This window comes from Daucus carota, chromosome 3 (assembly GCF_001625215.2).
Source record: "Daucus carota subsp. sativus chromosome 3, DH1 v3.0, whole genome shotgun sequence".
Taxonomy (NCBI): Eukaryota; Viridiplantae; Streptophyta; class Magnoliopsida; order Apiales; family Apiaceae; genus Daucus; species Daucus carota.
In genome coordinates, this window is record NC_030383.2 from 56,291,737 (window position 1) to 56,307,036 (window position 15,300).

Consider the following 15,300-nt stretch of genomic DNA (forward strand, 5'->3'; position numbering starts at 1 on the left):
TAAAATAATAGGAAAGTAAATATCTTTGAAATTAAAAAAAAGATTACATTACATGCATAAAATAAAAAGTACATAAAATGCATAAAATACAATTACAATATCGGGAAATGACTAGAAAACAGTACAATAAATATAAATTTTGATTTAGTCGAACAGATTATTTCCGTTTCCTCCGAGATAATCAAAACATTATACTTAGCTATCATGTCATTTTGAGATCCTTGAGTTTCATCTTCATGTTCTTAATTTTGAGATACTTTGATCGATGTTAAAAAATAATTAAACTATTTAATTAAATATAATATAAGTAGTTAATAATGATTAAAAATTAAATTTGAGATTATATAGTTTGATTTTGATATAATTTATGTAATATAATATACAAAAAGTAATTTGGATCAAAATTTGGATCAAAATTTGGATAACGCTGCTGGAGTTGATCAGATATTTGGATTAGAATTTAGATCAGTTGATGATCCAAATTTGGATATTTGGATCACAACTGCTGGAGATGGCCTAAAGGACAAAACAAAAAGTGCGTAACAATTCTCTCATGTTTTGAGAGTCAACTTCCGTAATTAGGAATTCAGTCGTCACTTTTCCGTCTTTTAGATTTTCATCTCACTCATCAATTAACATCTTCGCTCTCTCATGCTCACTTTTATTTTATTAATTTTCTCAATAAAACTCGGATCTAATTTTTTTGGATTAAATCTTGTTGAGTACCTTGTTATCAAGGTTGTGCCAATCTTTTTTGGATATTAGTGTGTGCCCATCTCTTTGGGATATCAGTGTGTGATGTTTTGTTATTCTTGTGTGTCTCTGTATGTGTTTTGATTATCATTATAAAAATGATTTATACAGTATTTTGGGAGATCTATAAGACTCACATCGATTTTGGGACGATGGTGGATACCGCAAGAGCTCACCTTTCACAACAAAAAATTGTTCATATTTTGAAGACATTTGGTGCTTCAGTATCTTGATTTGATTGATGGTCCTGAACATTAGGCTACAGATGATGCTTATGCGAAGGTCATTTGTGTTGCTACTTGTTTCATAACTGATGTAGGTTGGATTGCTCGAGATACATCGTAATACATTTTATATTAAAGATCTGAATATTTATCTTTATCTGTCAAGTGATCAGAAAACAAAACGACTATTTGTTTGGTTTGTTCTTTGTTTCGCAATCAGATTGTAGTTGACAGTTCGGGTTTGTTTCGGCTGGTTTTTAATACCCGTTTTGGTCTTAATGAAATCATTTGTTTGTCAAAGAAAAAAGATTTGTTCTAAAATACTCATTCTAATTCTTTACGAGTATTTTAATACATAAAAAGCAGTTTTACAAATTATTTTTAATTTCTAAACAAAAGTTTAAGATTCAAATTTTTGTTAAACTTTTTCTGATAATAACAACATAAAACTATCAATTTTTACACCTTAAGAAATCAAAATAACAAGTATTTTAAAATAAGGATTAACTACTCCTCTGAACATATTGAAAATTACTTTCAATTTTTATATATACTAGCCTTTAACCCGTGCGAAGCACGGGCGGGTATATAGTTCGTAATTTATTATTTATAATTTAAATTTTAACATCATTTTATTAGTATTTTAATATTAGCAGATTGAATTTTAATTAAATTATATGATTCAACTGACTATATTTTCTCCCGATTACTTGAAAATGAACAAACCCTAATATATATATATATATATATATATATATATATATATATGTATATATATATATCAGGATTTTAGTACATTTAATCCGATTTTAGTACATGTAGATTTAAAAATAAAAAAAATCAGAAAATTCAAATCGTTTCCAAACATGGCTGATCGTGTAATACCTTGGAAAGATTCAGTGATCTAATCAATCGAATTTAAACGTAATTTTGTAATTTTCGTTTTTTTTACAACAATAACTTTTAAGATTAGAGTTAGAAAGGGTTATGTAAGGGTTCGTGTTTATATTGAAATAGAACACCTTAAAGTTAAAAAGAGTTATATGAAGGTTTTTGTTAAAAAAAGATATTCAAAATTGTATATTTATAATTTTATATATAACATCATTATAATTTTTTTAATGAAATATTATTTGATAATGGATTGTTAGGAGTGTTTTTACTTTTTAGTATTTGAAACTGTTTAACAATATAATACTAATAGACTCCACATTTGTAGACTTATAGTACCAAAAGGAGAGTACCAAACCAAAAAATATAACTAAAACCTTGGACTACAAATTATACCCATGTTGGCTTATTATATACTTATATATAATAAGCGTAAGGGAGATAACTTGGTAGCATGGTCCTATGGTCCAAACGCTTATCATCCGTCGGATCGTATATTGAACAAATAAGCACCGTTAGATTAGAATAAAATTAGATTCTGTTCTATAAGGAAACTGACATCTACTTGCATGTTTATAATTTCTTTTCTAAATCCAAAACAAATTCTGTCTTTCATGTGTTTTTGGTTTTTTTAATCCAAAATAAATATTTCTTACAAATTTTAATTGTAAAATCGTATAAATCGCACCGTCACAAAATTATTTTTATCCATCGGATCGTATATTGAATAAATAAGCACCGTTAGATTAGAACAAAATTAACTTCCGTTCCATAAGACAACTGATATCTACTTGCATGTTTATAATTCTTTTTCCGAATCCAAATTAATTCTGTATTTCACGTGTTTATGATTTTTTTTTAATCGAAAATAAATATTTTCTACCAATTTTATTTGTAGAATCATATAAATCGCGCCGTCACAAAATTATTTTTTTCTAATATATTTTAAAATTAATAAACCCGATTTATGTGAGGAACGAATACAAAAACTTTTTCTTAATCCAAAACAAATTCTACCATCTTATTGCATGTTTATGATTCATCTTCTTAATTCAAAACAAATTGTGTTTATCAATTTTAATCTCGAACCATAAAAATTTTTAGAAAAATATTTTAATCACATTATAATAATTCTAATATAAAATACATTTATAAATATAATCTAATAGGAGTTGGCGTCACATATTTTACTTAAAATAATTTAAAATTTGATAGAAAGAATTTAATACTTTGGCTTGATACATACAATTTTAATATATTATTTATAAATTAAATTTTTTCACACCATTTAAAATATATTTAAAAAGTTTATAAATAATTAAAAAGCTCCCGTGCCTTGCACGGGCTATAAGCTAGTTATAGTATAGTATAGATGTTGATATGTATAAAAATAAAAATTATATATATTTTTAATTTTCTTTCATAAAAGAAAAATTTAATAAATAATTATTAGAAAATTCACCTTAAAATAAGTATATAAATTCAAGAAGATTACTGATTTGAGACCTAATAACATTTATTTTCCCGGCCAAAGTAACGTGTAGACATCTTTTGTATTGAGACGAAAGGTGGAACCTGGGTGAGATGATAAGATGCTCGACGAACCAAAGTTGAGTGTCAGAAGAGTGGGCCGCAATTGGTTATCGACTTGCAGTGAAGAAAAAAGTCGTCTGCAAAAGAAGATTCATTTCTAATTTATTGCATCCAATGGGGTAAGCATTCACATATGGTACAGAAATTTAAAGTATGTGAACCCGAGTAGTTGATAGCTCATAGACACACGCATGATCACTGCATTCATAATCGAAGGTTGCATTTCTGTCAAACATATATGGCAATTTTGATTAATTACACAAATTTTTAACATATATTCTGATATAATGTTAGGTGATTGTTTATTTCAAAATGTTAAAAGCAGCATTTATCAAGTCATATTATATTTTAAAATTTTCTCACACTCAAAATCTATTATGAATTGAGATTAAAACAGGCATACACATTTTTGAAGGGGAATGTTATTTCCAGAACTCTTTTTTTATTTCTAGAGCAACAAAGCTTGAAAAGTCCATATTATCCTTATATTAATTATTTTCAAGGGCTGTTTATTGCATCCACAGGGGACAGTTTTGTCCTTTCCTTCTTATTTTGCTTTGAAATAAAAAAAAATGCTCTGGATATAGCATTTTCCTTTTTGAAACATAAACTTGTTTTTATATATTTAATAAAATACAAAAATATTGAAAATCGTAATAAGTCAATCCAAATCTATCTGAACATCGATCCAGCCTCATTCTAAAATGCAGTTAATTGTTGTTTAAACAATTATGAGTGATGGTGGGGGTAGTGATATTTGTGTAGGTATTGGTTGGGAAGGGGGCCATTGTCTCGGCTTCTGCTGCCACTGCTGGTGTACTGTACGTGTCACATGCCATGTCGCAGGTAATACCATTCGGAGTCAAGAATATCATATACAGTACACACTGATTTGTAATCTATCAGCATTACTTAATTGTACTTAACATTGTCTCAAGTTAAGACAAAGAATAAGTGTGTTTTGGGAGCTAAGCCGCATCTTTTGGTTTTAATTGTCAGACCCGGGGCAAATCAAACTGCAAATCTAGTGTTAGAACTTTGATCCCAATCCATATTTCGCGGGTCGAATTTTTGTTAAATGTGATATCGGATCTGATATTGTCATTCATATTTTAAATGATATACATAATGAGTATTAGTATATTAAAAAGTAATTATAATTCTTTATCACAGAAGAATTTAAATTTTTTAGGTGATAATCTCTCGAAAGCAATAAACTTATCCGATATCCATACTGTCATTTTAGTTGGAGCCTTGGAGGGGTTTACTGTACACCTAAATCATCATGCAATGTTCCCTCATTTATTACTAATGCATTATTTGAGAAAAGCTAACACAAAAAAAGAAACCAGGGAACTTCAACTAGTATTATCTGAATTTGTCCCTATATTTGTCCCTATTGAGAGTATTAATTAATATTAGGGTTGAGATATTTCTTTCAAACTTGATTGATTTTTAATGTCTCTCATTTCGTGCATGACATTTTTGAAGAGATGTATACCAGAGATAATTGCAGGGAATAGTCACACATGAATGGAAGTACATATGTACCCGTAACTGAAATTTTTAAAACATTAAGTAGGACTGTATATGTAGTGCATAGTTTCTAAACAAAAGTGTTGATTGAGAAAGCTCAATTATTTAACAATTTCGATTCAAATTCATATTTACTTCGATTCGTCTTGATTATATATAGTAAATCTTCATTGTTAAATTTTGTTACGAATTCTCCTCGTGCTAGCTTCACGTCATTTATTTGTCTACCATATTTTCTGACAGAGTTTGCCGATTGTGTTAAAATAAATGAAACTGTTATTATAATTTGATACTTATCTTTTTTTTTAAATTTATCTTTTTTTTAAATATATCCTAATACATTGTTTTAAATATTATATTAATTTGAACTAATATCTAAATACACAACATTCTTAAATATAAATTCAAATAAATTACTTTCAAGTGCCACACCCTTTCAAATTTTTTTTATGCATTTTTTATATAAATTTTTTGAAGAATGGCAGCTGCAATATTGTTTCATTTTATTATAATATATTCAAGTAATAAATTTCAAATTTCATTTTTATAATGTACATATAACATATTAAAGCCAATCTTAAAGAGTCATGTAATTGTTTTTCAACTTATTTGTACTCCATGACTGATGGTAATAAAAGATGAGGGATAGCTACTTCCTTGAGGGGTAAAAATATCCTTTTCAATTGGAAGAAAGGAGTATTTAGGGGCCGTTTGGGTGACCTTAAAATAAGTGCTTATTGCTTAAAATAAAAAAGTGGAGTAGAAGTTAGAAGCAAGTTAAGACTTATAAGTGATTAAAGTGTTTGGGAAATAAGCAGAAGCCCTGAAACAAAAGCTAGCATTCCTAGCTTTTTATAAGTGCTTCTTGACTTTTTACACAAACGATACGAAATAAGTGCTTCTAACTTATAAACCAGAAGCCCGGCTTAAAAGCGGGAAACAAACACCCGCTTAATAGCTAGAAACGGCAGCTGATGATAAGTCATGTTAGGATTTTCAACAGAGTTCCATCCGATTACGATTGTCGATTGACAATTGCCAACTCACTTTTGCCGTAAAAGTTAAAAAAATTGCATTTGCCGATCTCAATTTTCTTTATGCTAGTTCTACAACACCGAGTTATCTATGACTTATAAATAAAAAAAAATAATCATGCAGGTAGTATATCTCAACTTTCGAATGCTTAAATCACTATTATGTTTTATACTTATCTATCTCGAAATAAATGTTGTTTTAAACTTTTACATATAATTTGATACAAAAATAATATATTTTTATAAATTATTTTTAAATTAAAATTTAGAAAATAATATATAAAATTTGTTTTTTATATCTTAAATTACGTGTAAAATCTAAACGATAATTATCTTATTACAAAGAGAGTATTTATTTATATGTTTGTTAAACAATTTGTCTAGTGTGTGACTATGAGAAATTTTACGCATTTAAAATATTTTAATTAATATAATTTTGTACATGTACAAGATCTATCATTATTAAGAAGTGGAAACAAATCAAACTAAGATAAGTATAAAAAATTTAATATTTAATAGCACAATAAACAAATTATTGATTTTAAAATCGTTTCTTAAAATATGATCTATAATCTTAATCTATACACAAACAAAATCAAATACTCCAAAAATTATTATTTGTAATTGTACCTTATATGAGTCCAAAAATAATTGTGCCCGGTACAAACGACCGTTATGTGAAACGAGATGGAAATCACGAAAGTCATGAATTATCAACCACCTCTATAAATTTAACCCTTCGTACCTCATTTACACACTCCCCAACAAACCACACACACATTATGGCCACTCTCACTCCCATAACTCTCTCTCTCCTCCTCCTCCTCTCTCTCTCCACCACCCTCCTCCTCCGCACCGCCGCAAAGTCACCGCACTCCGACGTCCCCTCCTCCGACCTCATTCACGCATCATGCATCCACGCCAACTACCCACAAATCTGTCTCCGAACCCTCTCCACCTACGCCCCTCCCGCCACCACCCAAAACGACGTCGCTCAAGCCGCGGTTAAAATAAGCCTAACGAGATCACAAAAGGCCTCCGAGTTCTTATCCAATCTCAAGAACAAAAGTACAAAACGAGAGAAAGACGCAGTTAGCGACTGCGTTAGCCAGATGTCAGATTCGGTTGATGAGCTCACCAAGACATTGTCAGAGCTGAAACATCTCAGACGAGGAAGCGAGTTCAAGTGGCAGATGAGCAATGTGGAGACGTGGGTCAGCGCTGCGTTAACGAATGAAGACACGTGTCTTGACGGGTTTAAAGAGATTGATGGGAAAGTAAGAAGTGATGTTAGAAGGAAGATCACTAATGTTGCGAGAGTGACTAGTAATGCTCTTTACTTGATTAATCTCATGGATAGTAAGGCTCATAAATAATCGTCGGATCCACAGCTAACGTTGGTTGTGACCATGTTTTCGGACCTATATATATCAGAGTGTTTAATTGTATAAGAGAATAACAAAGTTGGCTAAAATGTAAAATTAGTAAGAGCTAGTTGTGTTCTTGATGTTTGAAGTAGTTGAGTTGAGCTTCCCTTGTTTATGTGAATTGTGAAGTGATTGTTATTGTTATTATCAAGTTGAGTAATTTATTATCGGTGTAATTACTTGTAGTACTGAAAATAGAGCATGTTTCATGTTTGCACTCCTTCGGGAGCATTGATTCATTTGAGGGTCTACATGGCTACATTTAAAGCTGGGAAAGTTGGCTAGCTACTGCTTTAAAAGGTTCTTTTTTTGCATTCGAGAACTTTTTTTTTTTTTTTTTTTTGCTAAATACATTCGAGAACTTTAAGTGTGTGTGAAAGTCGTTTTAAACCAGAGTGACAGTTAAAGCGTGAGGATGGGAGATTGTGAAAGTCCTGGAGATAGACACAAGGGTTAAATCTGAAAAGATGAAACTTTGTGGTCATCTCTCAACTATACCGGAAACACTTTCGCGTGTTTGGACTGCCGCTTAGGATGTGTTCACTTCATGAAATAGAACGAGGTGAGAATGAAATAAAATTATATGAACAAATTTTATGAAGATTGGAGAAAGTATGAAATAATATTGATTAAATATGAGTGAGTTAAAATTTTTCATAAAAAAGATGATGAACAAATGGAATAACATTTCTTTGAAAATATGTGGGTTAGATTTTTTATATAAAATTGTTAGAATGGAATGATTGAAATTTGAAGGAATGAAAATTATAAACAATTTCACTATCACTCACAATTTATAATACAAATTTCATTTCATTATTCTTTCATTCCATTCCATGATATGAACACAACCTTAAAATTTATGATACAAAGATCACAAGTTCAATTCCCTGAAAGCTCGACTATCTGAGAGTAAATGTGTTACTATGCTCGAGCTATAAGTGTGCAGGTATGTCTTCCCGATTAGACAAGATGCGCATAAACTTGTCTGAACACAGACTATCAAAAAAACACTTCCAAAATAGACGAATTGTGAGTAAGCTGGCCCAACACCAAATTATCATAAAAACACTTCCAAAATTTCGACTAAAATAAAAAATCACAAACACCGCGGTTTGGAAGACTTATGCGTGCTAGTGCCCCGTTCAATATTTTATATTATTATTTTGAGATGTCCTCTTAAATTTTTAAATTTCATAATTTTCAAAAAGTAAAAAGAAATTATATTATAAAAGACCATCAACTATTTATTCACATTTTCCAATGTAAATTAAAATAATAAATTCTATCACTTTATCCTCTCTTTTTTATTTTATTTTCATACGATTTTATACTTTTTTTTATCACAAATACCGGATCCCGAGGCAATGTAACATAGTATTAACACATCAATAGTGTGTGACTGAACTGCTACTTTTTGCAATTTATGCATTTAAGGTGTTGCTCAACGGATGCCTCTCTGCTCTCTGTAGTAAAACTGTAAAAGGTCGAGGTGACACAAGTGTGAGTAGAGAAGCATGGAGTGTTATTGACTTATTGTCGCAAGTTGAAGTTTCATGCGTAGATTAACATGTGTTTTGGAATTATATTTTAGTTCCAGAAACATTATTTTGTCATAAAATGAGCACTAGTCCCAGGGTTCTAAACTACAAATCCATTTTAAAACCTTAGATCCACCTTGATGTCTCAGAATTCAAACAGTAACTGAATTTGTAGCAACATTTTCTATAAACAACGTTACAGTTAATAACCGTGGCTGGTATATTTTCTTTCCTTCAACTGCAGAGGCTCACCTCTGCATTGCAAGATAGAATAAATTTCAAAAAATCATTCCTTCGAACAAAAATTATTCACCCTCCGAGACCGGATACAGCACAAACAAATAAAATCTGCAAAACATGTAGCAGAGCCATCAAATTTTAACCAATCGAAATTCAGAATCTCCTTTTGCTATTGACATTATAACAATTTAAACCATTCAGAGGTGTTTGTGTTGTGGCCGAACCCGAATGGATAAGACAGTGCAACCTGAAATGTCAAGTTTCAGAAAGTTACACCATGAAGGTTGTAACCTGAAAGAAACAATGCGAGCTATTTTTGCGCCCACTCTAGTAGGCAAAAGAGTTGTAATAATTTATCACACACCATAAGAATTTAGAACAATCTAATTAACAAAAAATATGCTTTACATCACGCTGAACATATCTGCAATGCCTTGATTAAAAAGACAATAAAACGTAAACTCCATCATCTACTTTGTCAAGGATAATATCTGGATGAACCCACCATGTGTGTATTGCCTAGAAGGAGAAAAGTTGACGTTAGAATTCCTCTGTGACATGCAGTCGAAATTGTGACATAACAAGAGTAGCATATAATGTGTAGATTACTTCAAAATAGCACCAACCTTCATCTCCGGTCTTCAGACATCAAAGAGGTGATGCTGGCAAAAAATCAGAGAGAGCCGGAACTTCTTGTTTCGGAAGGCGAATCTACCTCTTGGATCATAGGATGATTCACGGACAAATTTTCCCCTAAAAATGACAACCTCATTTAGCAAATTGTATACAGCAGGGGTATTTCATGGCATTCATCTATGGTTGTAATCTTTCAATCATGAGATATTCGTGCACTCTTAACAATATAATTCGTGGGTAGAATTAACATCCATCAGATCATACACGTTTGAATCTTGTAAGCCACTAAGCCTCATGTTCAGTGGAGAAAATTTTAATGAATGGAAAAGATCTATGTCTCTAGCTCTATCTACTAAGAACAAATTAGGTTTTGTTAACGGTAAGTTCAAATTACCTGCTGAAACTTCATAGTACTCTGATCACTGGCAAAGGTGTAATGATATGGTGATATGTTTGCTGTTAAATGCTATTGTACCTGCAATTAGGTCTAGTTTGGTGTTTATTCCTCTTGTTGTGGATATGTGGAATGATATTCATACAAGGTATACAGAGAGTAATGGACCTAGAATCTTTGAGTTGAAAACCGATGGAAGCCCCTGAGATAATCGAGGCAGGCGGCTACTTGAAGAATAGAGAGAGAATTTTAGGATTTTTTTATATAATTAGTGAGATTATTGAAGCACTTTTGTGTCCATCCTTCTAGTGCACTTGTTTATCTATTTTTTCTTTCAGGAATATATGTCCTTGCTTTTTTAAAAATTAAGATAAGTCCAACTCCTGTTTATTGCAACAGCACACATGACGGATCTTGTCACATGCAAATGTGTATCGAAAGCAGGATTGAGAGAAAAATAATGTAACTGTTTTGCGCGATCACGGTATGCGATGACATGCTAAATTGCTTTTAACCTAAAGCTGAGTACCATAATGCCATTACATTTGTTAAGACTAATATTCTAAACCTACCCACTAATTTACTGCAATCCTACTGAGTATTATATTTCGGCACTCGGTTCTTGCTTAATTTTGGTGCTTCCCTGTTGTTCTCTTCTTCCTTCTTGCTGTTCGATTATTGTTGTAATTTTACAATTTGAACAAAATTTTCGAAGTTGAAAGCAAGAAATAATCATGGTTGGTCTAGCTGACATTCCATGCTTGGGAAAAATTGTGGAAAGAGTATCTGATGCCACAGTTGATTCATTGTTCCGAGGATGTGGCTATATGTTTTGTTACAAGGATTTGGTTAAGGTTCTCGATAAAGAAATTCAGAAACTTAACATTCAGGAGGAGAGGGTGTCTGCAAAAACTGTTGAGAAAAGAGCAGATGGGAAAATTATTAAGGGTCATGTACTGGAGTGGCAGAAAGAGGTTGAAGCAATCCAGAAGAATGCCAAAGAGTTTACGGAAAAATACAAGAAGAGATCTTCATGGAGGTGCATCTAGTGTCTGCCAATTCCAAAACTTATTTCGCGCTTTCAGTTGGGCAGGGAGGCAGAGCACAAGGCCAAGAGGGTAACTGAACTATATGATTCCGGGAAGGATCTCCTAAGCAATGAAATTGCATACCTACCCCCGGTTGAAAATTTACCTACAACTGATACTATGTTCCAGGATTTTGAATCTAGAAAAGATGCATTCAGGAAGGTCTGGGAGGCTTTGGTGACTGAAGGTAGTTCCAGGATTTTGGGCATCTATGGAATGCCAGGAGTTGGAAAAACTCGAATGATGGAACAAATCTGGAAAGAGGCCAAGGAGAAGAAGATCTTTGACAAGGTTACTCGAGCAGACGTGGGCAATGAGAAATTGGATGTGATAGAATTACAAAAGCAGATTGCCAGCCATCTAGACTGCCATTATGAATCCAGTGATGATAAGAAGCATAGAGCTAATCAGCTGAAAAACAGTATAGTGAATGGGGGCAAGATCCTTGTAATACTAGACGATGTATGGAGGGAGATTCCTTTAGATGATATTGGAATTCCCACTGATGATGGTTGTAGGGTTAATATTCTCCTGACGTCAAGAAAGGAAGATGCATGCTTGCGTAACAACTGCAAGCATCCAGTCAACATAACAACACTTGAAGTTGATAAAGCGTGGGATTTGTTCAGGAACACTGTTGGTGCTTGTCAAATTGACTCTCTTCAAGATGAATCCTTGGTGAAGAAAGTGTGTAAGAAATGTGGAGGTTTACCGCTCCTAATTCATGCAGTTGGTAAGGCATTGCAATTCACATCTCACGATTCATGGAAGGATGCACTTCGTCAACTTGAGAAGGGCAAATTTGAAAACATTGCAGGAATAGATTCAGAAGTATATGCTTGTGTTAAGTTGAGTATTGATAGATTACCAGACGATGCAAAGTCATGTCTTTTCCTGTGTTCCTTGTACCGTGAAGATGCTGACATACAAATCAAGAAACTGATCCAGATAGCAACAAGCTCGCTTGTAGACGATGGAGAATCCAGAATCCGTGCTATGTTTAATATTCTGAGGTCTTCTTCATTGTTGCTCGACACTCAAGAAGATCATGTAATAAAACTGCATGACCTCATTAGAGACGTAGCTAGATCTATAGCTGCCAGAGACCCAAAATATGCGTTTTTACTTGTAAAAAGTAGTTCAAGGTTGCCTGATACAGCTGATTATTGCACAAGGAAGTTTTTACATTTACAACTGGAGACGAATATATGCTGTTTCCCTAATGACCTGGTGTGCCAGAACTGCAAATGCTGTGGATAGAGTGCAGCGAAGGTACGCTACAACTATCAGTCGGAGTCATTAGTGTTTTTGTGAATCTGAAATTTTTGTTGTTGGAAGGTACATTAGATACTTTGATGCTGCAGTTCTCTCTTCAACCTTTGTGTAAACTCAGGAGTCTGATATTAGATTTTTGTGACATTTCCCACATCAATGTCAGGTTTTTCCCCGAAAATCTAGAAACTCTTAGCATTTGGAATTGTAATCTCCCTTTGCCGCTAGATTTACCAAAGCTGAAATATCTTCGAAAGCTAGAAATTGAGGAGGGGAGACCTGGAGTGCAATTGGTGCCAAATAGCATATATAATCTCCCTAGTCTCCAAGAATTGCGTATACCAAATGGATTCGAAGATCTGGATGTTGGACCCGGAATAAGTTGGGATGCTGTTTCTGCGCCCATTTTGGTCGAGATTAGTAAATTTACCGGTCTGAAAAGTTTACAGATGTATTTCCCGGATTTTGAGCCTTTTCAAGATACTAATGTATTTACTAACCTACTTGAATACAATATATGCGTTGGTCACCCAGGAGAGCATACTCGATATTATCCAGATTATATTGTTTCTTCTAAAAAATCGATTGAGTTGTACGGCACTTGGCCAGAAATCTTGGGAGGTCTGATAGAGAAGGCTGAAGAGGTGAAGTTGCATGGCACCGATATGAATGTGAGTAGCATCCACAACAGGAACAAAAAAGCATTCACAGATTTAAGAAATCTATATATTGAAGAATGCAACACCATGGAGTATCTAGCAAGGATATCAGAGGATGAAATTTGTTATAGTAGCCAATCACAGACATCTTTCTGTAAGCTAACAACTTTAGAAATTAAAAACTGTTCCGGAATAAAATACCTCTTTAACGACTTTGTCGCAAAAAGTCTGGTGCAGCTACAAAATCTCTATATAAATAGTTGTCCTGTGATGGAAGCAGTTATAATGAATGAAGGCACAAGTGATAAAGATATCATATTCTTCTCAAAATTAAAATCACTGGAGCTGATAAATCTGCCGAGACTCAAATGCTTCTACAAACAAAAGGATATGAATTCCAGTGCAACATCAATATTGGACAAGTCTGTTATTCCCTTGGTCCAACCTCAACCTCTATTTGATGGGATGGTATGTTTCACTTGCCTTTTCATCTACAAAAATCCCTTCCATTTAAACAGTATATACATGTATATCTGTTATGGCATAAAATTTTGAAGTTATATCATTGGTAATATCTACAGGTTGCATTCCAGTCATTGGAAGAATTGTTTTTGGACTATATGGAAGATATTAGTGAAATTTGGGGAAAGTGTTACAATGACAATGTATCCTCCTTTTCCAAACTAAAGAGGCTTAAGGTAGATGGATGCAATAAACTGGAAACATTTATTCAACTTTCTATGTTACATAGGCTGCGGAATCTGGAGTGTATAGAATTAAGTTACTGTGATGGCCTCAGAAACATGTTCCTACCTTCTATTGCCAAAGATCTTATGCACCTCAAGGAAATGTATCTATCTGGCTGCAAGATGATGACACATATAATTGGGGCAGGTGAACAAGAAATCACAGATGCAATTGTGTTCTCTGAGTTGACACTTCTAAATCTAGAATGTTTGCCGAATTTAAAAAGTTTTTGCTATTACCAGAGTGAGGAAGACAACAATTACAAGGTAAATCTATATTGCTAAGTGATTCAATATTAACATGTATATAAATTTATTGTATCATGTAACACAGGGTGAATGGATCTTGGGATAATTTAATAGCTGAAGCTTCTCATTGCTATCATGCAATTGGTTTTTGTAGGTTGAATTTCCGAAGTTGGTGACTTTCCGTACCAGATGGGCAGATATTAAGTTGGAGGGCATAGATGATTCGGCTTGCCAACTAGAGCCTACCACTATATTGTCTTAAGGATGTACAATTTCCTTATATGTGGATACAATTTCGTAATCTGGAGAGTTTGACATTTATGTGGATACAATTTCGTAATCTGGAGAGTTTGACATTTATGTGGATACAATTTCGTAATCTGGAGAGTTTGACATTGATAACTATTGGCCTAGCGAGCTGAAATCCCTATGCTTTGAAAGCTTAAAGCTTCTTTATGTTTGTCATTGCAAATGCTCCCCTCTTTTCACATTCTCAGTGTTCAAAAGTCTACAACAAGTCCAAAAACTAGAAATATCATACTCTGCTTGTTTGCAAGAAATTGTGGTGGATGTGAGGGATGATGCTTCTGTCATGGATAAAAAGGCTGTTATCTTCTTTCAGTTGAAATCAGTTACTCTAAGAGATTTGCCAAATCTCAAAAGCTTTTTTCAGAGTGCAAATTATGAGGGCCATATGCCGGCTTTAACAGAGGTGTGAGTTCACGTTTGTGGAATTTCTACTCTTTTCACTTGCTCCTCCTTCAGAAAACTTCAGCAAATCAGATATTTAGAAGTATCACATTGCAGATTGCTGGAAGAGATTGTTGAAGATGTGGAGGTTGATAAAACTTCTTTCACAAATGACCAGATAATTACATCCTTTCAACTCGAACAAATTGTTCTTAGAGATTTGCCAAACCTCAAAAGTTTCAGCAGAACTTTAAACTATGCTCTCAATATGCGCAACTTACATTTGTTTCAAATGCATGTGTGTCCCCAGATAGAAAATTTCACTTC

General features: G+C 33.0%; 3 protein-coding genes across 3 annotated transcripts; all 3 read left to right on the forward strand.

The window, feature by feature from the left end:
- The first annotated feature begins 6,769 nt into the window (after positions 1-6,769).
- LOC108211804 (pectinesterase inhibitor 3) lies at positions 6,770-7,634 on the forward strand. The gene has a single exon (XM_017383499.1). The coding sequence runs from the start codon at positions 6,814-6,816 to the stop codon at positions 7,405-7,407; it is 594 nt and encodes a 197-aa protein (XP_017238988.1). The 5' UTR covers positions 6,770-6,813; the 3' UTR covers positions 7,408-7,634.
- A 3,200-nt stretch (positions 7,635-10,834) lies between these two features.
- Positions 10,835-13,500, forward strand: LOC135151330 (disease resistance protein RFL1-like). The gene has a single exon (XM_064089574.1). The coding sequence runs from the start codon at positions 11,478-11,480 to the stop codon at positions 12,615-12,617; it is 1,140 nt and encodes a 379-aa protein (XP_063945644.1). The 5' UTR covers positions 10,835-11,477; the 3' UTR covers positions 12,618-13,500.
- LOC108212733 (uncharacterized) lies at positions 12,713-14,575 on the forward strand. Its single transcript, XM_017384451.2, has 3 exons — positions 12,713-13,756; positions 13,870-14,301; positions 14,438-14,575. The coding sequence occupies exons 1-3, from the start codon at positions 12,713-12,715 to the stop codon at positions 14,543-14,545; spliced, it is 1,584 nt and encodes a 527-aa protein (XP_017239940.2). The 3' UTR covers positions 14,546-14,575.
- Positions 14,576-15,300: the final 725 nt, after the last annotated feature.